At 56.1% G+C, this 23,190-nt stretch overlaps 1 protein-coding gene across 1 annotated transcript in view; it reads right to left on the bottom strand.

Moving 5' to 3' along the window:
- The window catches only part of POLR1A (RNA polymerase I subunit A), a 60,318-nt gene that overhangs the window by 5,677 nt on the left and 31,451 nt on the right, over nucleotides 1-23,190 (bottom strand). Inside the window, exons 15-28 of the mRNA XM_072951524.1 lie at nucleotides 21,162-21,311; nucleotides 20,118-20,301; nucleotides 18,183-18,265; nucleotides 17,909-18,067; nucleotides 16,207-16,305; nucleotides 15,087-15,239; nucleotides 13,631-13,713; nucleotides 11,136-11,301; nucleotides 10,046-10,267; nucleotides 8,991-9,205; nucleotides 6,821-6,988; nucleotides 5,785-5,920; nucleotides 5,175-5,332; nucleotides 734-860 (exon numbers count right to left, since the gene is read on the bottom strand). Of these exons, the coding sequence (XP_072807625.1) occupies nucleotides 734-860; nucleotides 5,175-5,332; nucleotides 5,785-5,920; nucleotides 6,821-6,988; nucleotides 8,991-9,205; nucleotides 10,046-10,267; nucleotides 11,136-11,301; nucleotides 13,631-13,713; nucleotides 15,087-15,239; nucleotides 16,207-16,305; nucleotides 17,909-18,067; nucleotides 18,183-18,265; nucleotides 20,118-20,301; nucleotides 21,162-21,311 (2,103 nt within the window). The remainder of the gene's footprint in view (nucleotides 1-733; nucleotides 861-5,174; nucleotides 5,333-5,784; nucleotides 5,921-6,820; nucleotides 6,989-8,990; nucleotides 9,206-10,045; nucleotides 10,268-11,135; nucleotides 11,302-13,630; nucleotides 13,714-15,086; nucleotides 15,240-16,206; nucleotides 16,306-17,908; nucleotides 18,068-18,182; nucleotides 18,266-20,117; nucleotides 20,302-21,161; nucleotides 21,312-23,190) is intronic.

The raw sequence follows: 23,190 nt of genomic DNA, 5'->3' as shown, positions 1-23,190 counted from the left end.
GGGATGAAGAGACCCATCCCTCATTTAGGGATGAGGCCCAGAGAGAGAGAGGAGGTGACAGCTGAGGTCACCGAGCCAAGCAGGAGCAGGACCAGTCTTGGTCGCAGCCCTGCCCCAGCAGGGCACAGCCCCTCCAACAGCTGGTCAGACGACACCCAGGGACCAGCCCCACCCGGCCTCGGGTCTCCTGGCAGATGAGGTATGACCATTCCTAGACTCCCTGGCGTCCAATGGCTTTTCCCTGGCTCCTTCCTTTTTCGTTGCTGTAGCTCAATCTCCCTACTTCAAAATGCCTCTCTGGTCCCTGCCCAGTACTCCGTGGGCCTCAGTTCATCTGGCCTAGGTAGACCACAAGCCAAGCCAACGAAACCAGAAAAAGAACTTCTAAAAGCCCAATGGGGACCATTGCTTTGAGTCTATCCTCAGGATAAAAACATCACTTAATGAAGGGTTCTTGAGAGCAGACAGATGGGTGACCTGGGCCCTCACCCAAGGCCCAGACGACCGTGCTGCCTGGCAGCCTCCCGTGCATGGCCCACCACACCCAGGAAGGAAACGTTGCTTCTTGGCTCTCTCAGAAAAGCACTAAACGCTAAGCAAACAGATGGGCCAACACCAGGATGGGGCTTGAGGACAGTCACAGAGCCTTCCCAGGGGGCAGACGCGGTGAGTCGCCACCCTCTGCACTTCCCAGCCTCGGACCCTCCCCGTGGGGCCCCGGGGACATGCTCACCCGACTCCTCTCCAACTCCCCAGCGTCGTCCAGATCCCGCTGGGTAGCTCTCCGCGTGTTTACGTTTCTGAAAGCTGACGCCTTATTATTCTTCTTTCTGATGGATTCCATCAAAATTTTAAAGAATCTGAAACGAGAAGAAAGCCATGCAGCCCCGTTCAGCACCAGCACCTCCACTCTCCCCTCACCGTGGAGTAAGAAGCTCTGTCCAAGGATCTTGCACCCGTCTGAGGTGATGCTGGGGACTTAACACGTGAGACGGAGACCCGGCCTCTGCAGCCAGCTCGCTCTTTTCCCTCCTACTGCTTCTGAATGCCACATGGCACATCAGGAAGAGCACTCACTACTCCATACCCGGTGGGCCTGGACTCAGCGGGTGCCCTGCCACTCGCAGGGGCGCGGCCTCAATCAGCCCAGATGGTCTCCTAAGCTTTGTATTAACATGTATCATGTGCTGTTGCTCTCGGGATCAGAGACAACCCCATGTCCGTCCGATACCTGTCACAGGGCCTGCGTGTTGGCCGTCCAACGAGGGTGACAGAACTTGCAGGCAGTGAGGGAGCCCAGCCGGGACGGGGAACGCCCCCTGCCTGCTGCCCGCCACACCATGCACCTCCAGGAGGCGGCACTGCTCGGGCCTGCCGACTCCTGTTCCCTTGGTGTGGAAGCCCCACCAGTTCTTAGAGAACTAAGATGTGCAAGAGCTCATCAGAATCTCCAGGGCAGTGATAACTTACTTTGTGGCAGAAAATCATGTCGACAGGTTAGAACCAAACCAATGTAAAAGGACCAACTTGAGGCAGGGCCTGGGGGTGGGGGGTGGTCTTCCCTGGCCCCTGGCCCCCTGCTCCTTTCTTCATATAACCTCCTCTGGCCTGTCTTCCTCACCAAGCCCTAACAGCACACCGAGATGAACTGCTTTTAATCACATGAAGTACAGGTCCCTCCTCCGCCCAGCCAGCCACCCTCTGTTCCTTGAGCACCTATGATGTGCCCACCACGTGCCAGCCCCGGGGGGCAAAGCGAGGATGAAAAGACAGGCACTTAGAGCCTTAACTGGAGAAGCAGGCAAGTCACATGTTTACTGTTTTGTTCATTAAAAATCAAAGACTGCTCCTTTCCCGCCCCCCCCTTTTTTTTTACTTTTTAAAGTTGTAGATGGTTTTGCTGAAGTTTCTGCCCTTGGCAGAAAAAAAGGTCCTCACCCACCAATCCAGGCAGGAGCCTGGCCACCAGGCACTGGGGGCAGGGATGAGGCGGCCAGGTCGGGGGGAGCCCGGCTTGTCCTTAGAAAGCCAGAGTCCAACTGGGAAGAGGGGGCGGAAGGGACGCTCCTGAGAGGACAGGCTCTGGTGCAGGTCTCATCCAGAGACAGAGACAGACGAGGGCCCCGCCTGTACAGTGGGGCCACTCCTGCCGCACGGCCCAGCCCGCGGCGCAGACTGGAGGTGGGGAGACGAGCCGGACGGGGTCCACCGCCGCACTCCTCGCCTCTCCTGCTGTGTGGCTGCCACTCCGGCTCGTCTGGCTCCCGGGCCTGTCCCCTGAGGGGCTATCACCCCTCTGAGGCTCTTCCCCGCAGCGTTTCAGGCGCCTCACAACTGGCCTCAGCCCCAAATATCCACCTGCTTCCACCCACCCCTGCGCATCCTTTGGGCTTCTGCTCAAGCCACGTGCTCTGCCAGCCACTCCCCGAGCCTCCCCTCGAGCTGCCAGTGCTGCACCCGCCCCCCACTGCTGGCTGTCAGTGCAGGTGTGACCCCTAAGAGGCCTATCTTCATCTCCCAGGTGGGCATCCCTCCCACCCTGCCTGCCTTTTCTGGTGAACAGGACTGGTGCAGACCATGGCAGAAGTGAGGAAGGAGAAAAAGCCCCTGGCCGGTAAGTGGCAGGCCTGCTACCAGCGCGCCAGGGCTCTCCTGGGGGTGCGGGGAGGCTGTCCTTCTGCGATTCTGCCCAGAGCCGGGGAACCGGGGGCCCGCAGTGGCTGCTGTGTGAAGGTGGTGCTGTTTGTCACAAGGTGGCAACTGAGAGGGAACCGGAGGGGTAGCAGCAGAGAAACCTCCCTCCCACACAGTTACCAACAGGGAACGTGGCCCTGGGCTGTTTCCCAAAGTGCCTGCCGACCGCTCCACCACCTGCGGCTTGCAGTCAGACTCACAGGAGCTCCGATGCGGCCGCCCAGAACTCACACCCCCCGCCCCCGCGGGGTGCTCTTCCCACCTCCCCGCCCCCGCCCACCTTCCAGGTCATTCACACAAACAGCCAAAGGGGTGAGGGCCAGTACTGATAGTGAGGGGACCGTCACAGCTTATGGCTCCAGCTAGGGACACGCTTCTGTGTCTTTTTTTTCCCCTCCAGTCTACGTCGGAAGAGTCTCATGATCCCACAGCTGGGTTGAAGGAAGGGAAGGAAGACAGGGAGAAGGGGAAGAGAGAGAACAGGAGGGGGGAGGGAGGAGCAGAAGGGGGAGGAGAAGCGAGAAAGGAAAAAGCAGCAGCTTCCTGGGGGGGTCCCTCTTCCGAGGGCGCCCCCCACCCCCGCCACGGTCTGTAAGGGGCCCGCGTGGCTGCTTCGCTGCCCAGCCCCGGCAAAGGTCGCCCAGCCACACCCACTTCACCTCCCGCCCCGTCTCCAGCCCACTCTGCCAAGGTCACAGAGTAGCTCCGCCAAGGGCACATGCACATGGCTATGTTTATTATCACAGCTTTTCAAGTGCACAAGCAAAAGACAAAGTAGGAGCTGAGTAAGTATTTCGCCACTGGGAAGAAGCCAGGGCTCTCGGAGAAGAAACTGTTTTAAAGTGATGGGTTTTCAATTCTCCAGGATAAGGTAAATAAAAGAACTCCAAGCACCGCCTGGCGCGCGCCTCAGGCCGACCTACCTGAGTGGCAGGCCCGAACCTAAGATGGAGAGAAGTGGGGCAGGTCGTCCCACTCCGCCTGCTCTCGAAAATTCCCAAGAGGCCCCGTGATCCTGATCCCCGTTTCTCAGAAAAGGGCCGCCTGCCTGGCCAGCACAGACACGAGGCACGCTGGGAGTTACGCTCCTCCCGGTTAATTAAGGAGCCGGCAGGCTGGGGCCCAGGCGGGTCTCCTGCGAGGTGGCCCAGCACCACAAGAGCCGCCTGGCAAAATGAGCCTCCTCCACCCAGGCGAGGGGTGGGCAGTGCAGGTGCTCCCTGTGGCCCAGCCAGCTCCACCTGCCCATCCCTGTCCAAAGGGCTGAGCTCATCGACCATAATACAAGCCATCCTAAATGCCACCTGCTTAGAGGGCCCGTGGCAGAACCGTCCCTCCCTCCGGGCCAAGCTGCCCCTCACGGCCCTGCCATGACTGGACTGTAGGTGGTCATCACTCAGTAAAGGTTTGCGGGATGACTGAGGACAGTGGATGTTCTGCCTCGACTCTCCCATCAGCTACTTCTGAGCAGCTCTGGAAGACCCAAGGGCTGGTCCAGACTAGAGGCAGTGGTTAGTGGTCCGTGGCCAAATCCTACTGACAAATGGGATCTATCTGGGCCTTGTCAGTCTTTCAAAGAGATATGAATTAATTGCTGATGCTTAAAAATTAGAGAAGACTTGTTTACAAAAAGCAAAAGCAAGCAATCAAACAACCAAAGACAGAAAAAAAGAGAGGGAGCTTTCTTCTTTTTTTTGAATCAGATCTGGCCACCCGGCCCATACTCCTGCCCCCTCAAGACAGGTGCCACACCTCCCAGCCTGCCGGGGGCTCCAACCTGCCTCACTGGCCCTGTTACCTGCCGGCCCCACAGCCACTGGTCTGTGCTCCGCACCCAGGGTCGGCTGGCAAGTCAGACGCGCTTTGCTGATGCTTCCGGGCTGGCCCCAGCCCTCGTGTGACCCCCACCCCCAACTCCTGGACGCTCAGCACTGGGCCTGTGTTTCCTGATGTCTAACAGCAACCTGAACTTGAAAAAGTGGAAGTTCATTTTCCCTACCAGCAGGGAACCGGAATTTCTCTGTGGGAAGCTGGAGGTGGCCCCAGTTATAGAACTGGCGTTTACAGGCAGCATCCATCAGTCAGTCCACAGCTCATTCCCAGCAGAATATAAAAGTATCAGGGAACACATGTCAAAAACGGACCCCAGACCACGTGCGGGTCTGACATCACAGAGCATCACTGCAACAGGGCTCCATCCTCTTTATGGTACACGGACCTCCACCTCCTGAAGCCTGCAAACCCGAGCAGACAGGCCTCGTCGACCAGCAGAACAGGGTGCAGGGAGGGGTATGCAGTTAATGCAGTCACACCCACAAGCCAGATTAGGGGTGAGCTCTCCAGATTCAGCTGCAGGGTTTCCCTAAACACTTCCCTTGAAGGACTCCTTTGGGCAGACGTGCCCCATCTCCGGGAGTCCTGTGACCAGGAGTCCTCCAGGTCAATGAGAATGAAACAACAAACGTGGCCTGAGTCCCGACCTTGTTTCCATGAAGTGCAGGATGTCCTCGGGTCTCAGGCACTTCTCCTGCTGGTAATACGCATGCGGCAGGAACTGGAAACGCAGCTGGTACACCCGGAACTTGCTCTGTTTCTCCCCCATAGAGAAAGACTCCTGGACATCAATCTTCTCCAATACCTAGAGCCAGAGAGACGGACAAAACCCAATTCGCCCGATGCTTGAGACCGATCATTACAAGCGGGTTATGGGAAATCCAAGGATCTGGGGGGACGGGCTAGGGAACCACAGGCTGAAACCCCAAAGAAACTCCAGTGAGCTCTGCTGGTTGGGACCCCCAGCCTGTAGGTCACACCTCCAGAGAATGGCCTGAGGCTGAGGGGCAGGCAGAGGCTCCCGTGGGGCTGGTAAGCTAACCCAGGAAGTGTCTTTGTTTTTAAGGCACAGAAGAATGCCGATTACTTTCAAAGCTTCCTGATCCATCCCTGCTCAGCCCCTGGCAGAGAAAGCCTCCCTCTCGTTGGTGGAGTCTGAGTCCAAGGTCTGAGCAGCTACTGAAGACTGCTCTTCCCGGAAGGGAGGACTGGAGGACGCAGGGAACGCCTGCAGCTGGGCCCCCAGGGGACAGTTACCTCCCCGAGGCACACCCTGGTGAGCTGCTTCTTCAGGCTTTTCACTTTCTTCAGTGCTTTCTTTGTGTTGAGCACAGGCACGCTCATCATGGGCGTCTTGATGTTGGCGCTGGCCACCATGAGAATCTCCCTCAACCTGTCCCAGAACGAGGACACATCTGATCGTAAGAGGCACCTGGATTCTCTCTTTGCATGAGGCCTTTCTCATGAAGATGTCAGAGATCTGGGATCTGAGAGAGAGACCCTGGGATCTCGCAGGGAAGTATGCCGGATCAGGCAGTCTCAGTTCTGGCCCCGTGAGTGACAGCAAGGGACTCCGCTGCCACTTTCCCCCACGGGAGGATGGGCTCCTCAAGGACAGGCCGTGTCACTCCTGCTTCCTATCACCCATGCCTCAAATGCAGTGCAGGAACGCTGAGCGCTTACCCAACGAACGAGAGATGCACGGAGGGAACGGGCACCTGCAGCCTCCCATTCAGCGCAGGGACCCTGCCGCAGGCCTCGGCCGCGAGCTCAGTCAGCCCGTGCAGGCTGGCTGCAAGTGGGCCCTGCCCCCCTCCTTTCCACAGACCCTGAGGTTGAGAAAGCCGACGACCCCGAGGCCACTCTGCTAGAAAGTGGCAGAGCCACATAGGTGAGCCTGACCCCTGTTCTTTCCTCTCGTCCAGCAGCCATCAGCCTGCAGGGTGCGTGCTTTTACCTGAAGGACCAGGGCCACTGTGGGTCCTGTTCTAGGTGAATGGTGCCCCAGGAGTTGGGCAACCATGGCCTGACCCTAGGAGTGTGCAGGTTCACAAGCATCCCAGGTGACTTGGATACAGGAGTTGGCAGAGAGAGAGATGGAGACTCTAAGAGGCGCGGGGCATGGATCTAGCCACAGAAACCAGCCGGGCTCTGGAAATTCCAACCCTATCCCTGCTTTGATGAGACCCCCCCCCCCTCTCAAACACACACACACCTTCTCTCTCTAATTAAACTCCTTCCCCAGGAGTGGGCTACAACAGACCCCACCCTGTGCACGCTCGCAGCCCCGCACCTTGGAATGCCCAGGGTGACGTTCATCTCGCCTCTGCCGGCAAAGTGGAAGGTGTTCAGGGTCATCTGTGTGGAGGGCTCCCCAATGCTCTGGGCGGCCAGCAGGCCCACGGCCTCACCCGGGTCGCACAGCGAGCGCTGCCACTTCAGCTGCAGGAGGGTCCTCAACCTGGAGATGGGGCAGGGGACAGCAGGCGTCAGGGGCACAGACACCACCTGCCTTTCAGGAGCTGCCGATGCCACCCATGAGCCGCGTGCATGGACATGTTACCTCTCCCTCTATCTGGGCTTGTTTTTCTAGGCACATGGTCCTTCTCATCTTTAAATTCCTGCCAGCGACCCGAAATCACGCAGCACAGAGCCCAGCCGGGTGGCTGCAGCTCTAGCTGTCCGGGCTCGGACAGTTTACGTTCCCCTGAGAATGTCAATGGAACTTCTGAGCTCACCATTCATACTTGCTTTTGTTAATTCATTTTTCCCCATTAGCTGTGACAGCTTGGAGAGGGCTTAAACCTCTCTCTAAGCAAAACAGGAAGAGGTTCACAAAGCAATTATGGAGATTCGGGGGGGGGAGAGGAAACCGGGTGCTTATTTTCTTAGTTAGCGCAAATGGCTGCAGGCCATGTTGGAAGTACCCATGCGCCACAATTCTGTAATTTGCAAACTGTTCTTCCCAGGAAAGCCGGCCCTTTTAGAGCAGCCACAGAACCCTGCATTACCCCAGCGCCCGGGACAAGGAGGGGGCTCAACAAATGGAGACCACACCACGTAATGTGTGAAAGCAGAAAAACGTAATAAAACTGCTGTGCGAGTTCTTCTCAAGAAAAGTCAGGCCTTTCGCTAACCTGATGTGTCTTTTCTCCCCATTACTTCAAACCAGTGAGGTTGGGCTCTGTGTTAGCATTCCCGATAGGAAAAATCTTCAAATACTTCCAGAACTTTGGAGCTGCACCCAGAGACTGCTGCCTGCCAACAAGTCCCCTGCAAAAGAGCCACTGAGGCAGATCCACCATCTTGGCCCTCTGAGCCCAAGTGATGCTCCCCAGGGCTATGCTCTCCCACAGCTAGAGGGAGGGCCAGCATGGTCCTTCTGAAGGGGAATGGTGGTGGGGAGGGTAGAGCTCAGTGGCAGAGCACATGCTTAGCGTGCACAAGGTCCTGAGTTCAATCCCCAGAACCTCCATTAAAAATAAATAAAGGTAAATGGCAGTAACCTGAGCTGCAGGGAGGCAGGTGAAGGGGGCTGGGTGGGGGGCGGGATCAGGGCCTTGCTCTTTTCAGGGAAAGCCCTGTTGGCAGCTAGGTCACAAGCTGGGCATGGTTTACTCTATTTGCAAATCTCTGAGGCCTGGGGGAGAAACCACATTAAAGAGTGAAAAGAGAGCCCTGTAGCTCCCCTCGGGGCCCTCCACCCAGGTGTTTGTCTTGGCTCATCTTCCCTGCAGCCCCACTCCCCGGACCTCAGCCTCTCCACGCACCCCGCTGGGCTTCCCACACGGCCTCCGTCTTCGGTGCTGCGGGCCAGGCCGAGCGAGCTGAACGGGCAGGATCCCCTGACAACGGCTCTGAGACCAGCGCCCGGCAGGCATTCCTCGGGGGCACTTCTGATGTTCTGAGCCGTCGTGGCTCAGTGCTGGTCTACACCTGGCTGCCCACCTGCCTAGCCCACACGACTTTCTCCTGTTTTACTTTTTTGTAAGCAAGTCCAAGTAGAGGGCTCCAGGTGGTCCTTCTTCCTCGAGGCTTTGAAACCCAAAGCTCAAAGGATTGCTGGAATAATCACATCCAACCCCTAATGAGAGGCTGAAACACGGTTTCATGGGCAGGGAATGACTTGCCCCAGGTCACCGAGCTGGCAGCACCGAATGGTGACTAGATTCCCTGACTGTCACTTAACCACACCCATCACACCAAACTCAAGGGAGAGGTCCTTTGTGGGAGCCTCTGTCCAGCAGTGTACTCCTCTCTGTCTTGGCCCAGATGGGGGGTGCGTCCCTGCCTACCTGCTCTCATCTGTCCTGGAGCGCTCAGTGCCTGCAACGGACCCTCTGTTTCACTTCCCTCCCTCTGGCTGGAGCCTTGAACGCAGGAGGCGGCCGGTGTGGGTAGGGACGGGCCTGAGAAGCAGATCCTTCCCCTGCACAGGCTGTGCGACAAATCAACGTCATTACCTGTCGAGAGAGAGCTCTGACTTCTCATAACTCTTCTCTGCTTGAGCTGCCCACTCGTGACTGTAGTCATCCACCTTCTTTTCAAAGGTTTCTGACACTGACGCGAAGTAGATGTCTGGGCGCCAGACGGAGAGACTGGGGTCAGGACAAGGGGCTGCCCTCTTTTGGTATTTCCTTCGGCTTTGCTCATCTAACTCGCTCCACATCCTCAACATCTGAAACGGAGAGCAGGCCTGAGCTGTGCTGGAGGACACCAGGAATGGGCTTCTCTTCCTGGACACCCAGCACAGGACAAGGAGGGGCAAAGGCTCTGGCTCCAAATGAGTGGGGGAAAGAGACAGAAACCTGGCTGCAATTCGAGAACCGTCTCAACATCTAAAACAGGTGAAGCCGAATCCATCCCAAGGCTCACTGCTTAACCACGACTCTATGAGCAATTCGTTCTGGCCAGTAAGTTACTGTCCAGGCTGAGATTCTTGTAGAGTGAAACAGGGCACTATTAATAATAATTCTGGGATGAGACACAAACCCGGGGCTGTTCCGGGCCAAGCAGGACACAGTCACCAGGAGCCAGGTGACTGTGCTGGATCCCTGTTTGTCCCCCACTCAGGCCTTCACACACTCGATGCCCCAGAGCTGCTTCCTCTGCCTCCAGGCTCCCCGCTGTGTCTGGCTGATGGGAGGTCCCAGGAGCAGAAAGGGAAGCGGGAGGAGAGTGAGGCCGGGCACTCATCCCCCAGCCTCTCTAAGGAGCCTCTGAGTAGCCCCAGCCTCTCTCCTGAGGGCTCCTGTCAGGTGGCCTCGGTCTGCGGTGGTGACCACTCCCCCTGTTCCTTCATATCCAGTCGGGGTGGGCGGTGGAGAACCCCAGCCAGTTTCCTGAAACCCTGCCCACATCTCTGTAAGGGTTCCCCTCCTTGAATTCCTGTTTGAGGGCCATCTGTTTCCTGACAGGCGGTGAATGAAGCCAGATTTCACTACTGTCCCCTCCACTGTGGAAGTGCTCCTCCATCCCCGCCAGCCCTGACTGACCCCCCACCCCCCCCCAGGATCACCTGGCAAGTCTCGGGGCTGCGGCCGTTCTGGCTTGCGCCCTCGAGGTTCAAGGCTTTCACAGCCGCCTGAATTTTCTGGGAATAATTCAGGAAGGCACCCCTTCGCAGCAGGCTGTTGGAATGCTTGCTTTGCCATTTTTTGATGGCTCTGAAGTGGCGGAGGGCTTTCTGGGGATCTGCTCTGGATAAAACTTCATGGAGATGCTTCGATTTCATTATCACCTAAGCAAACCAACCACACACAGGAACGAAGAGGTGAGGGTGGGACACAAGGGACATGTCACACAACTTCACAGGACTGAGGTGGCCTGTGTGGGGCGTTTGTGATGCCCCTTGCGGGTGGGGTCGAGCTCCCACTCCTAACCAGGGCCCTCACTCTGGGCAGACCAGACTTGGGAGCTGGCGGTCTCAGGAGCTGAGGCCATGGGGAGAGACCGACACAGCTGGAGTCTCTCTGAACACGGAAATTTCTGGGAAGAAAGGAGGGGACAGGAGCCAGGTGGAAAGGAGCCAGCCCCAGAGCTCCACCTGCAACTCAACCACCTGCTGCGTGACCTTAGACAGGCCAGTTCAGCTTCAGCTTCCCACTCTGCAAAACGAGGTGACTGCTCGGTCAGCCGTGATGATCACTCTTGCAGCACGAAGGGATGGTATGAAGATCACGAGCTTGTGTGTCAGAGGGCCCGGGTGCACACACGAGCCCTGCCACTCACCAGCTAGTCACTTAAGCTCATGCTCAGTGGCCTCAGCTGTAGAATGGGCAGAGGAGGCCCTGCCTCCCCAGGCTATAGTGAGGATGAGGGCAGAGAGCATCCACAGTGCGCTCCGGCCTAGGGCCCAGCACACAACAAACGCCCCCACGCGGTGCTGTCGTTCTGGAGGTCCGCGTGACTCTCTGCCATCTCACGGAAGTCTGATGGAAGTACCCAGAGGGGCTCTGAAAACGTCAGGTGTTCCAAGGCCCTGGCGCTCTTAAACTCTTCCCGCACGAGTTTTCAGTGGCCAGTCTGACTGAGTGGCAAAGCTCAGGGTGGGAGGCCCAGCACACAGCCCTGGCCCCGCCACCCCCGGGCGCTCAGAGCAACACTACCTCATAGTTGCTGGCGAGGAAGGGGAACTGCCTGGGCTGCAGGAACTGCGTCTTGGGGATGTCCAGGCCATCCTCCCCGTACAGGAACTGCACCACGCTGCCGTCGCTGTCACGGACCGTCAGGTCATACTGGACGACCAGCCCCTCCAGGTGCTTGATGATACACCTGTTACAGAAGCCAGCGGCTCAGCGCCCGCTGGGCCCACCACCTCCCAGGGAAGCCTCTGATGGGGGCCAGTGGGGGGCAGAAAGGGGGACTGCTGTTCTGCAGCCAAGCAAGCCTCCAGGACAGGCTGGCTCTGATGCCCTGGCTCTGAGCTACAGCACCTGCGGGCCAGGGGCTGAAGCCATGTGCCTGGAGAGGTTGGCTGTCCCAGGTCGGCTCCCACGTCCGGCCCCAGCTGCTGGGACTACTGCCGGACCTTGCGCTCTCCAGCATGGCAGAGCTCCCCAGGGACCAGTGTCCTTGGATCTACAAGGTGGGCAGAGCAGAGGGGCTGTCTCACCCAATGCTTCTCCAATGCTGTCAGTCCAGAGGCTGTCAGGGACAAAGGTGCACTGGAAACTAACTGCTGATGTGACATCCCTAACCTGATGCCCTTTTTCCTTGGTGATCCCAGTGGTTAGCTGCCTCCTTGAACCTCTCCCCCACTGCTGCCCTGGTGCTGGCCCCTTAGCTCACCTCTGGGGCCACCCTGCTTCGGTTTCTCCTCCCGCCACCTTAAGAGGGGGTTTCCGAGGGGCCACTGTTCCTGAGCTCCAAGGAGAGGGCTCAGTGTTGGTCACCACTGCCTTCTTGGCACCCCGCCCAGGGCCGGGCCGGGCAGGGCCACGCACCCACAACCCCTGTGCTGCAGACCCTGAGGTGTCGGTCACGGGCTGCAGCTCTCAGCATCGGCACCGGCCCGAAGGCTGCACCCCCAGGCCCTCCTGAGCTTCAGGTCCGTCTCTGGAACATGTCCACTTGCATACCTGCTGCCGCCCCCTCACCCCAGCCACACTTCTCTGTCCCCTCTGCAGCGCTGTCCTGTGTTCTGCCCACTCTGCTGCCACTCGGGCCCGAAAAGTCTGTTGGGCCTGACGCCTCCTGACTCTTAACTCGTTTCCACCGGCTGCCCCGTGTCTTCGCCACATCGGTGTCTCCCTTTCCATCGCCACCCTTGGGAGGCAGCCCTCTGACCTGCAGCCTAGGCGTCTGCCACGGCCGCACCAGCCCCCTCCAGCTCCTCCTGTCTGCAGCGCTGCACTCGCCCGCTCTGCCGTGAGCCTCCACCAGCTGGTGGGTCCCACAAATGCTTGTGCCCTTTGCCCCAACAGCTGCTGCTCCTGGGGGGCTGCTGTTCCAGCCAGGATCCTTGCCACCCGCCTCCTCCTCCCTGCTCTGCATTAAAATGGCCTCGGGGATGCCCGCCCCCATCCATGGATGCCCCACCCCCAGACTTATTTAGTCATTTGTTTCCTAGTGTTTTCTACACTACGTGAGTCTTGAATGTTTTAAGAGGATGGGGTGCAACCCCTGTTCACGGGAAGATCTGGCCCTGGAATCTGCTCATCCAAGTGCATGGAGCACCTGCCCCCGACCTGTGCAGCTGGGCTCCCAACAGACTGGCCTCCAGGTGTGTCTCCACCCCACCCCATGGGCTACACATGCAGCCTTGGGAGGTCAGGGGAAGGGACTGAAACAAGGGAGGCGAATCTGGAGCTCAGAAGCGGGGAAGGACAAAACTGGAGCGCACAGGTAGGTCTCTGAGGGGGAGAAGAGAGGGCCCCCCGCCCCGTTCAGCTGTCAGCTGCGCTCCAGGCCTGAGAGGCACAGGGGTGATTTCTGCCACTTCCTCCATTTCCCACCACCATCTCCACCAGCACAGGTTCTCTGGACTTAGGGAGACACACCACCCCAAAATCCCAAGGCGGAGCCCCCATAACTGCACCCTCAGGGTGGGGGGAGGCGTGAAGGGAGCCCTTCCTGCCGGCACCCCGGAGTCAGGCTGTGTGCCGTTTTAAGCTTCAACCCCGCACCTGACCAGACAGGCCAGTCAGAGAGCCTACTTGATCCCTTTCCTCCCAGAGAGGAGACTAAACAAGCAGGTCCAAGCTGGGGAACCCTGATGGGAAACTTGCACCCGGCGGGGCAGGAACTCCGTTACTGACTCACAGGACCCAGAATCCTCTCTGAGCTGTTCTGACCACTGAGCCGTCACAGGGCGGAGGCCCAGCTCATCACCCCAAGACCCTTCCCCGCATCCACGACCTCGCCAGGGGAACAGCACACCCGCAGGGGTGCTTCGTATAAACCTCTGAGCTCACGCTCTACCAGCCCTTTAGAAGGGGGAGAACACCTGTTGTTTTCTGTCTCGGGCCACCCATGGACATTTTTTAAGTTTTTTCACCCAAAGGGATCTTCAGTGAATTGTCCATGAAAACGTGAAAGACCACAGTGATGACCTGGGGTGCTGATCGATCTAAAGGAGGCGGGCGGAGCAGGGGCTCTTTACCTCTGGAGGTAGCCGGAGCGGCTGGTCTTCACTGCAGTGTCCACCAGACCCTCTCGCCCGGCCATGCAGTGGAAGAAGAACTCCTGCGGGAGAAGAGGGACCCAGGCCCAGAGGTGGCCGTGAAGGGCGGCTCAGGCCAATGCCCCCAGCAGCCTCGCCTGACTTCCTAGGGCCCTTGGCACTGACGGCTCCAATGGCCCCAGTGACCTCTGCACCACACCCTCACCGCAGGGTTACCTCTGTCTTACCCTGCCTGAGAGCAGAGGGACAAGTAGGGGAGAAATGCAGCTCCACTCACAGGAGCCAGGGCTCCACCTGCACTTGTGTGGTCCATCCTCAGGACCACACCCCCCCACACCCTACACCCCACTTTCCAGATAGAAACGGCTTGGCTGCCTCATTACTGTGCCTCGTCCAGGCCGTGTGTCTGAATTCTGCTTCCAAGAGTGTTAACAGAGGGACGGAGTGTTTTCCAAACTTCCGTAACAAGAAATACATTTGTGACGGTAATCAGCAAACACATACACACATCCACATGTGCAGATAAAGACATACGACTCAAACTAGAACTTTACGAAATCACCCCATCCCTTACTCTGATGCTTTCTTTACTACCCTGTTCTATTTCATTACCTAAAGAGATGGCAGTCACTATCTACCACGGTGATTTCAGGATTCATCAATGGGCCACAACCTGAGCTGAAAAACTCTGGTTGACGTCAGTTCTCCATCATCCTTTGCCAGAGGCCACCGGAGAGCATGTGTATGGGACCGATGGAGGAGCCCTGGGAGCAGCCAGTGGCCTTGACACAAAGTGTCAGTCCCATTCACAACCTGGACTGAGCTGTCTGAACACAAGAGGCGTCCAGGCAGAGATGCACTCAACCAGGGAACAGAAGGTACTAACATTCAAAAAGCCATTTCTGACAAGCGTAAGGGGAAAGCTTTCCTCTCAGGGGAGAGTTCTGCTGACCAAGGGAAAACTAGACGTTTGCTACAGCTGGTCAATTTCCCAGGGTCAAGGAGGAGCCACGGAGGGTCTCTTTAGGGGAAATGAATCTCTGTGGTGCTCCTTCCGGCAGCACAGAGCACGCTGGTGAGGGGTTCCCCTTCCCCAGCTGCCTTCCCATGCAGCTGAGAACGGGTGGGGAGGGGGCACACAGCAGGAAGAGATGGAGCTGGCACTGATCTTCAGCATCTTTGCATTTATCAGCAATCCCTTCCTGAGCACCTATGGGGTGCCAGGCACCGTGCTGGGCTCTGACGTGACAAAGGCGACTATGACGTGGTCGCGTCCCCGCGGTCCTCACGGGCCTCAGGGTCTAGTGGGCGAGCAGGGACGGCCTGCACCTATTGCTTGGCTGTCCTTGCTGAAATTGCTGGTGAAAGTCACAGGCCGCCTATTCTGAGCCTAGCCTTGAGGAGAAGAGCCAAAAGGAAAAGTCAGAATACATACAGGAGGTTTGATGCCCGTGAGGAATCTGCCGGTGACGAAGCCGCCGGCCCGGGGGGTGAATTCATAGGGCTCGAAGCAGGGCAGCGACTTGCCAGACGCCATCAGCGGGGGTCTCCGACCTTCCAACTCAATCTGGCCCAGCAGGCACGAGATCTGCGGAAAAGGAAACCCACAGGGGACTGAAGGCCCGCACGCATGTTCAACAACGCTCTGTCCCAGCAGGGGACGGAGGGCTCGCCCTTCAAGAAACACCATGTGGAAACTGAGTCCTTGAAGGACAACCCAGATTTCTAAACGGCCCAGGAGGCTTACGTTTCAGGAAAACAACTATGTCTTCCTTTTGTTGGAATTTCCACGTTTGGGGTCAGTTGAAAATGGGCGATGCTTGTAAAAGCGGCCACTTTCAGAAGCATCATAGGTGATACCTGGAGGGGACCTCAGGGTCCTAATGGGGAAGCTGAGACCAGCAGGAAAAGTAATTCATTGTGATCCTTAACCTTCCTAGGCCAAGAGAGAGTCAAACTGCATATTAATACTCTTGGGGGGAAAAGAACAGTACGTCTGCATTTTACTCAGTCCAAAGGGCTTCCTGATGGTCTCCAGCCTTTAAATCCATTCCTATTGCTCTACACACAACAATGAGATGGTCCTTAAGACCCTCTTGAGGTGACCAAGACTAAAAAAAGGAAGTTGCTAAGATTGTGAAAACGCTGTGATAGCACTGCACTTTCTGAGGAAAAAACTGAGCCTCCAATCAAAGGATATTGTAAGTATTGTAGAGGTTTCTTAAACTTTTATGAAAAATTTCAGGATCTCAGCTAAGATTATATACATACACACATGCAGAGATACCGCATATAATACAATAATACAGTATATGAATTTACAATTGTATTATACACATCAACATCCGGATATTTATATCTGAACCTGTCTATAATACTGGCGTGTTAAGAGTGGTTAGCTCCTGTACTGATTTCAATACACTTGTGTACTTTTCATTAATTGCCACATTTTATACGCAATGTGGGTCCTTTTCAAGTCAGAAGCAAAATCTGAAAGCTGCCTCCGGCAATCACCCCACCCTTCGGCAAGCCAGCCAGCCTGCCTTGGCTCCCACCTGCATGGTGTTCACAGTTGAACCTTTGGCTCCGGACTGCACCATCATCTGCAAGTTGTTCTCTGGGAACTGTCTGTGCAGGCCGAAAGGCATGCACACCTGGGGATTGAATACACACATCAGTCGGTGACTCACCCTCTTTGGAATCCCAGGTTGCAAAGGCAAGTCTAGGATGCACAAGTCAACTCAGACTACTTACCTGGAGAGAAGTGCCACATCCCACTCGAGGTGAGAAGTCTTATGTGGCAACAACTCTTCCACTAGAAGCCCTAGAGAGGTGTCTAAGGGATGGCCCTCACTGTGCTCCCTTGGCACGGCTGCCAGGAAGCCCAAGGTTCCTGTCACTGGCAAACGGCAGCAAAAAGGGAGAAGCAAAGGAGACGCAGCGGAGCCAGCCTCTCCAGTTTGTGATTCTGAAAAGCAGCTGGTTACAAATAAAACCTAAGGTGGTACCCTTGGGAACTCACCCAGTAGAGCCTGGCTTGGTCCCGCACACCTGGCAATGACGACCAATGTCCGCGTCCCAGTCACGTTTCCCAGCACACTGCCCAAGCACCCAGCACGAGTCTCACCTGGGCTCCTGAGCCCATGGAAGTGGGCAGAGCTCCCAGGTGGACCTGGGAGACGCTGGGAGGGGGCTCTGAGTCTGTTTATGCCTCTGCCCAAGGTTGCAGAGACCCAGCCCAACACAGGAGAGGCAGAGTGGGTGGGAAGAGATGCAGGAACCCTGAGATGCTTCTGAGACAACATCCCTCCGCAGCATCCCCAGTCAGCCCCGGAAGCTGGGCCTCCTGGTTCTCCCGTGGGCCTGGGAAGGCTCCTCTGGACCAAGCCTTTCAGGGATGGAATTATACCAATGAGGTCTGAGTTCTTGGCAGCTTAATGAAGGCTGACAGACAGCTAAGAGGGCACAGAAGCCAATACTGACTTTTGCTGCGGGTTGACCTCGCCTCCCCTTTTCCCTCAGGTGGGCCCTCACGGCCCTGGAGGCAGGGTGAGGACCAGGCAGGCTCCTTCAAGCAGCAGGACTGGAAGCCCCAGCTCTGGGACAGGAAGACAGAGAGAATCAGGCTGCCATCCTGGCTCGTGCAGGGACTTCCCTCTCTTTGCTCAGCTGCACGGGAAGGGGCCTGGGAGGACTCACGGGGCACTCAGACCTCGCCCAGAGCACTGTGCACGTTAGCGCCTTGATCCTCTCAGCAACACCATGAGGCAGGAGCTCTTCACATCCCCCTCTTCAAGGGAGACATCAAGGCTCGGACTGGTTACATCACGTGAGGCCCAAGATCACCCAGCCAGTACGTGGCAGAGCTGGGATTCGAACCCAGGACCCTATACAAGCAGCACTGGTGTTTTCGATCTTTCACTCTGCCCCTCCAGCCTTAGTGGCCCCATAGGAAAGATTTTCTTCAGTCCCCTTTAATGCAGTCATCCCAAAATACAAACATTTGAAATGAAAGGCAGTGTGAAGCTTTTTCTCTCAGCATTAATCAAAGACCTCTCCAGACCCTAACTGGATAAGGGAACCAAGCCCTTGGTTTTTCAAAACGATGCTTTCTACTCTGCCCATCTCAAATCTCACCTAGACAGCTGTGAAACAGCCCAATTGCTCTAAGGGGCCCAAAGAGAGAATCAAAATATAGTTTTTGAAAAGACCAGCATTCAAAATGGTGGTGGTAAGTGCGCATACGGCGGGACTAACCTTGTTAATTTCGTTGCTGTAATGGTTCACTTCCTCCTTGAACTTCAGATCAATCATGTTAAAATCCCTCTGGTCTTTGCCCAGATGGGCATCCTGCCATTTCCCTCGGACCTCATCACATGATGCAGTTTCTGGCAGGTTTAACGCAGCCCTGACAGCCTAGAATGAGAAAAGGAACACGTTGGAGGCTGTAGCCAAGTGAGGAGGGTGCGGGCTTTGCTCCGTCGGTGCCCACCCCGCCACGGCAGGCGGTAGCCTCCCGGGCCCTCCTCACCCGGGGCCCACAGCAGGTGGACTCTTCAATGATCCTGTGTCTCCTGACGTCCGCCTTCGGCTTCACCAAAATGTCTTCCACGCCTGTGAAGCGAAACAGACAAGCCTGGATGTGACCGGGCCTGACTTCTCACCGGGCCGTAAACCTGGTGAGGTCAGGGCACGGGGCACATGTCACACACACAGGAAGCACCTGAATAATCATGGTGCCATTCACATTGCTATTAAGAGACTGCTACCATCTCTGAAGTGCTTACCAGAGGCCAAGCGTTATAACCCTATTTTGCAAATAAACTGAGGCTCAAACGTGAGCCCAAGGTTACGGGGGCAGGAAGTAAACTGAAGCCCAGGTCCCTCACTTGTGCTCTTAGCCGCCGGCCGTACTCCCTCCACTCAATAAACACATGTTGGATGAATGGGCTAGAGGTGAAGTTTTGGGTCAAAAACTGAGTTTGAGGAAAGATGAGAGGGAGAGAGAGGATATCCTGGTTTTGACACCCAGAAGTCCCATGTCGTGGAACCACCCTATACAGCTGTGAGAACACGTGCGCAGGCGCACACAGACACACTCGAGCCCCCGGGCGACCACCGCAGGGTCCTCCCCGTTGCTCTGGAAGGAGAAAAGCCAGGGTCCCTTCAGTTAAGACTGTCCTAGTTTCCAAGGGCTGAGGCACACCTCACCTTGGGCAGGAAATCTTCCCACTTCACCTTTCAGTGAGCTATTTCTTGTCTACCTCGGAGACCTGCTGGACTCCAAAGTCCCTTAGCCAAGGACTGAGTGGGAGGGAGACCGTGGCTGCACTGTTCAAAAGCCGGGCTAAGACACCGGGGACTCCCACATGCAACGTCCTGGAAGCTTGAGGGTCTCAGAGGAACTCGTGCGAGAGGGACAGGAAAGAAACTGTCCCTCTGTGAGGAAGCCGTAACCATGCAAGTGGCTCCTTCTGTGGGGTCAGCTCCAGGCTGCCTTGCTGTCCCTTCAGTGATGACCTCCAGCGGTGAGGGCTGGAGGAAGGCACCACCGCCAGCCCAGCCCGCCCTCAGAGCTCGACGCCCGGCCTGGCCCTGCTCCCGCTCAGTCTCATGGCATCCGGATGGTCTCTGTACTCAGGGGCCCAACATCTCTTTGTCCACGTGCTAAGCGGCTGCAAGCCTGGCTTGAGGGTTTGGGCTGATCCTCATCATGGTCTGGGTGAGGAGTCTTCCTCTACTGTTTTTTTAAGATGTTTATTCGAGGATGCTCATCCCAGCAATATAGTGAAAACCAGGAAAAGGGGTTACTAAAGGTTTACTGACAGGAACTAGTTAAATAAACTACGGAACATCTGCACAACTAGAATAGTCTGTGGCCACAGACCTGAGGATGCAGGTTTGTATCAGCTCAAAGGGATATTTATAAAATACATTTGGAAACAGGGGGGAGGGCAGGGGGCGTAGCACATCACAAAACACAAGGTAGTACAGGATCCCATTTGGTCTGAACGTATTTGGACTTGGAAAGCCCAGAAAGACACACATCAAATCAATATTGGTGGCTCTCTCCGGCAGCTGAATGCTGGATGGTTTTAATTTCCTGACAACAGGGAAGACCCTTTGCAGAGGGCACAGAGTGGTCAGAAGATTCTAGAAGGGCATTTGCAGGAGAGAAGTGGAGGTGAGTGTGAGTGTGAAAAAGTCAGTCTCAGGAATAGAAAACCATAAAGGGTGGGGACAAGAAAGGGACAGAATGGCAGCGGGGTTGCTCTATACCATGCGAATAAACACTGGTGGGGTGCTTGGGAGAGGAGGAGCAAGGCTGTGAAATGTCCCTGGCAGCCAAGTGAGGACACCCTCGTAGAAGGAGCCTGGCCGTCCCCTGGAGGTAGAGCCGGGAGGACATCCTGGCGGGCGTGCTGGCCAGGGGAGCGGGGCCCAGGGCCACCTGCCCGGCACTCACCCAAGGTGAAGCCTCTGTAGAGCTGCAGGTAGGCGGTGAAGAGGCGGGCCAGGCAGGTGAGGACCTTGCCACTGGTCTCCCCGCCGTAGATCTCGTAGCAGCAGTGGACCAGGCCGTAGGCCGAGCTCCCGTAGTGTGCCTTGTCCAGCACCCCGCAGAGCAGCTCCCCGTCCCTGATGACTACCTGCGGAGGGACAGCCACCGGTGCTGAGCTGGAGGTGACACCTCCTGTGTGAGCCCCCTATCCCACGTTTTACTAACCTTACAGTAACCTGCCTCAAGTCCTTCATGCCAAGAAGTAGGGTATAAACGGAACCCCCCCTTTTTTTTTTAATAAAGGAGGTGCGCATATATAGGACATTAAAATTATTTTTTTAGGGACTACACCACACATATGGACATTTCAGTGTGTTCTTATGTCCCCCTGTGCTCTCCACTCATTCGTACTGACTTGAGGTCAAACATCATTGACAAAGACCTTGAGATTGGAAATAAGAATGTCTAGCGTCTAAACTTCATAACCATGACCTTGGCCCAGGCCCTCCCTCCCTTGCATTCCAGGAGTAAGAAAAACATAACCTTTCTAATATTCTTTAAGGCCCAAATTTGTACTTTCATAAAGTTGGGTTAGAGCAATAGAAGCTAATTAAAAGGAGGGTTTGACTGGCCTGGGCTGCCCCCGAGGCGTGGTTGCTAGGCCTGGAGCTGGGAGGTGTGAGACCTCATAGCCACACGCCAATCTCCAGCCTCTCAGGGATCTCAGGGGAAAACAGAGCTAAGCTTTGCAGAGTCAAGTTCAGGGGCCCTCCGCTGTAGAAGCCTTCCCAAGCTGGCTATGGGTTTTATACTGAGCATCAAATGCTAGCAGCGGACTCTCATCCTTTCCAGCACCAAAGTTGACACTAACTTGGGTACAACTCCTTCCCTTCTGAGGCACAACACCTGCTTCTGTGCATGTGCCTCCATTTCTCTGCCTTGGTTTTAAGTCGATTTGCCTGTACCCGGGACCAGAGGCCTCCCACCCCTACAGCTGGGCAGCCACACCTGGGACTCGCACATGGAGTCGGGGTTAAAGCCAGGAACGGGCCGAGGAGACTCCTTCACCCAGGCCTTCCCGCTGATCTTCGCCTTTCCCGACAAGTTCAGGGGGACGTGGTCCTCCGGGATCACGTTGATGAGCAGTGTAGACACGACCTTGAAAGAAAAAGAAGACAAAGCTGATGGCGGGGAGCAAAGCTGAGAAGCTCCCTCTTAGGATCTCTTGTCCCTGTTCGTCCTGAAAGGCAGACAACTCTGCTCTGATGAGCTGGAGTCAAGCAGGAAAAATATCCAAAAAACCCTAAAAAAGAGACAGTTTCTTTTCTGTAGGACAGGTTGATCTCAGTTCTTTCTTACTCTTCTGCTTACATGACTCAGGAGGGAACTTAGGGTTGGAGACAAACACATACCACTGAGAACTTCCTTCACTAGGATTTTTATTTCCTAACATAATTCTTCTTAGAGTGAACGATCCTCTAGATCTGAAAACTAAGTTCCTAAATAGGCTAAAGGAAGGAAAGGAAAAGAAAATTGCTGTGGCATCACAGGAAACAAAGACTTAAGTATATACGTGGTTAAAAAAAACAAAACAAACAACCACCACAAAGACGGCAGGGTGGGGAGAGATGGCGGGGCTCGAACACTGCTCCCCGACACGTCGGCCCCGAAGGCTGAAGAGCATCGTCAGAGGCATCCTTCTCGTTTTCAGGCCGCGTTGAAACAGACAACAGCTGTCACATACAGTTAGTAACACCCCCCCCAACAGTTGGCTCTGACTTCTGGGTGGGGGCCAAGGAGGAAGGGATGTGAAGACTAGGAATCCAGAGTTTTCCCTCTGAAGAGCTTCAGGGGGGAAGCCCGAGGCATCTGACTGAGAACGGGGCTGCGGCAAAGCTTCGGGGATGAGCGTGTGCTCCAGTGTCCGCTCCATCACCGGCCGTGGGCCACGGGGCAGTGCTCTCTCGGCCTTAGCATCGCCCACTTGTAGACCACAGGTCAGATCCGCTCACTCGTTCAGCAGTTATATATTGAGTGCTTACTATGAGCTGGGCGCTGGGGACAGTCGTGAATAAAATAGTCTGCCCTCTACGGAGCCTCCGATCCTGAGGGGGTCCACGCTTTGGAGGAAAATAAAGCTGGGAAGGAGGATCCAGAGCAGAGCAGGAGAAGGGAGCCCTGCTGAGATCCGATCATGCGATTCGGGCAGGAGGCTTTGAGTTCGAGTGAGAAGGCATCTGGAAGGCTTTGATCCCAGGAGTGATGTGCTCTGATTTAACTTTTAACAGTATCGCTTGTCCCAAATACACTCCTGGTCTGGACTTTGAGGCTAAATAAATGCTGCAGAGAAAAAGCCTTCTAAGTGACACGGACAAGAAGGACTGGTACTTCGGAAGTACACGAGAAGTCACTGAAGCCACCCAGGCAGGGAGCGCCGGGGGCCAGAGTCTGTGTGCAGCGCACCACAGGGCACACTGGTCAGGGGACGACTCGGCAATCCGCTGGCTCCCATACAACTCGCTTTTACAGAGCTAATACCAGAAATACTCTTATTTCACTGGGGTTGATTATGGCTACAGAAAGGGTGAGAGTCCTCTCCCTGCCCAACAGGCCCATCAATCAACACATGGCTGCCAACAGGAGGCCGAGAGGGGCAATTTCAGCAGCAGCTGCTCCGCAGAGAACCCATGTTGGGGCAGCCGTACCTGGGGATAAACACGGGTCAGCTCCAGAGGCCAAGGGCACACATTCCCAAAGACACAGCAGGCCTGGGCAGACAGACCAGTCTAACAGGCACCAGGCTGCTCTGGGAACCAACAGCTGGCATCAGTAGCTCTTTGTGTGCCTGTACCAGGCCCCACAAAGTGGCATCCAAGCGTACACAGTGAGATCAGGGCAGTTATGGGAGCGGCTGCCTTCTCATGCATGTGCACCAGGAGTCAGGGGACAGCTTTAAAGAAAGCAGACAAGACTCCTCGTTATTTTGGCAGAAAATGATCCGGAAGCTCAAGACCCTCATTCCTCACCAGGCCGGCAC

Source organism: Vicugna pacos, chromosome 28, assembly GCF_048564905.1.
Source record: "Vicugna pacos chromosome 28, VicPac4, whole genome shotgun sequence".
NCBI lineage: Eukaryota > Metazoa > Chordata > Mammalia > Artiodactyla > Camelidae > Vicugna > Vicugna pacos.
The sequence above is the reverse complement of the archived record's forward strand: the minus strand, read 5'-3'. Positions and strand labels throughout refer to the sequence as shown.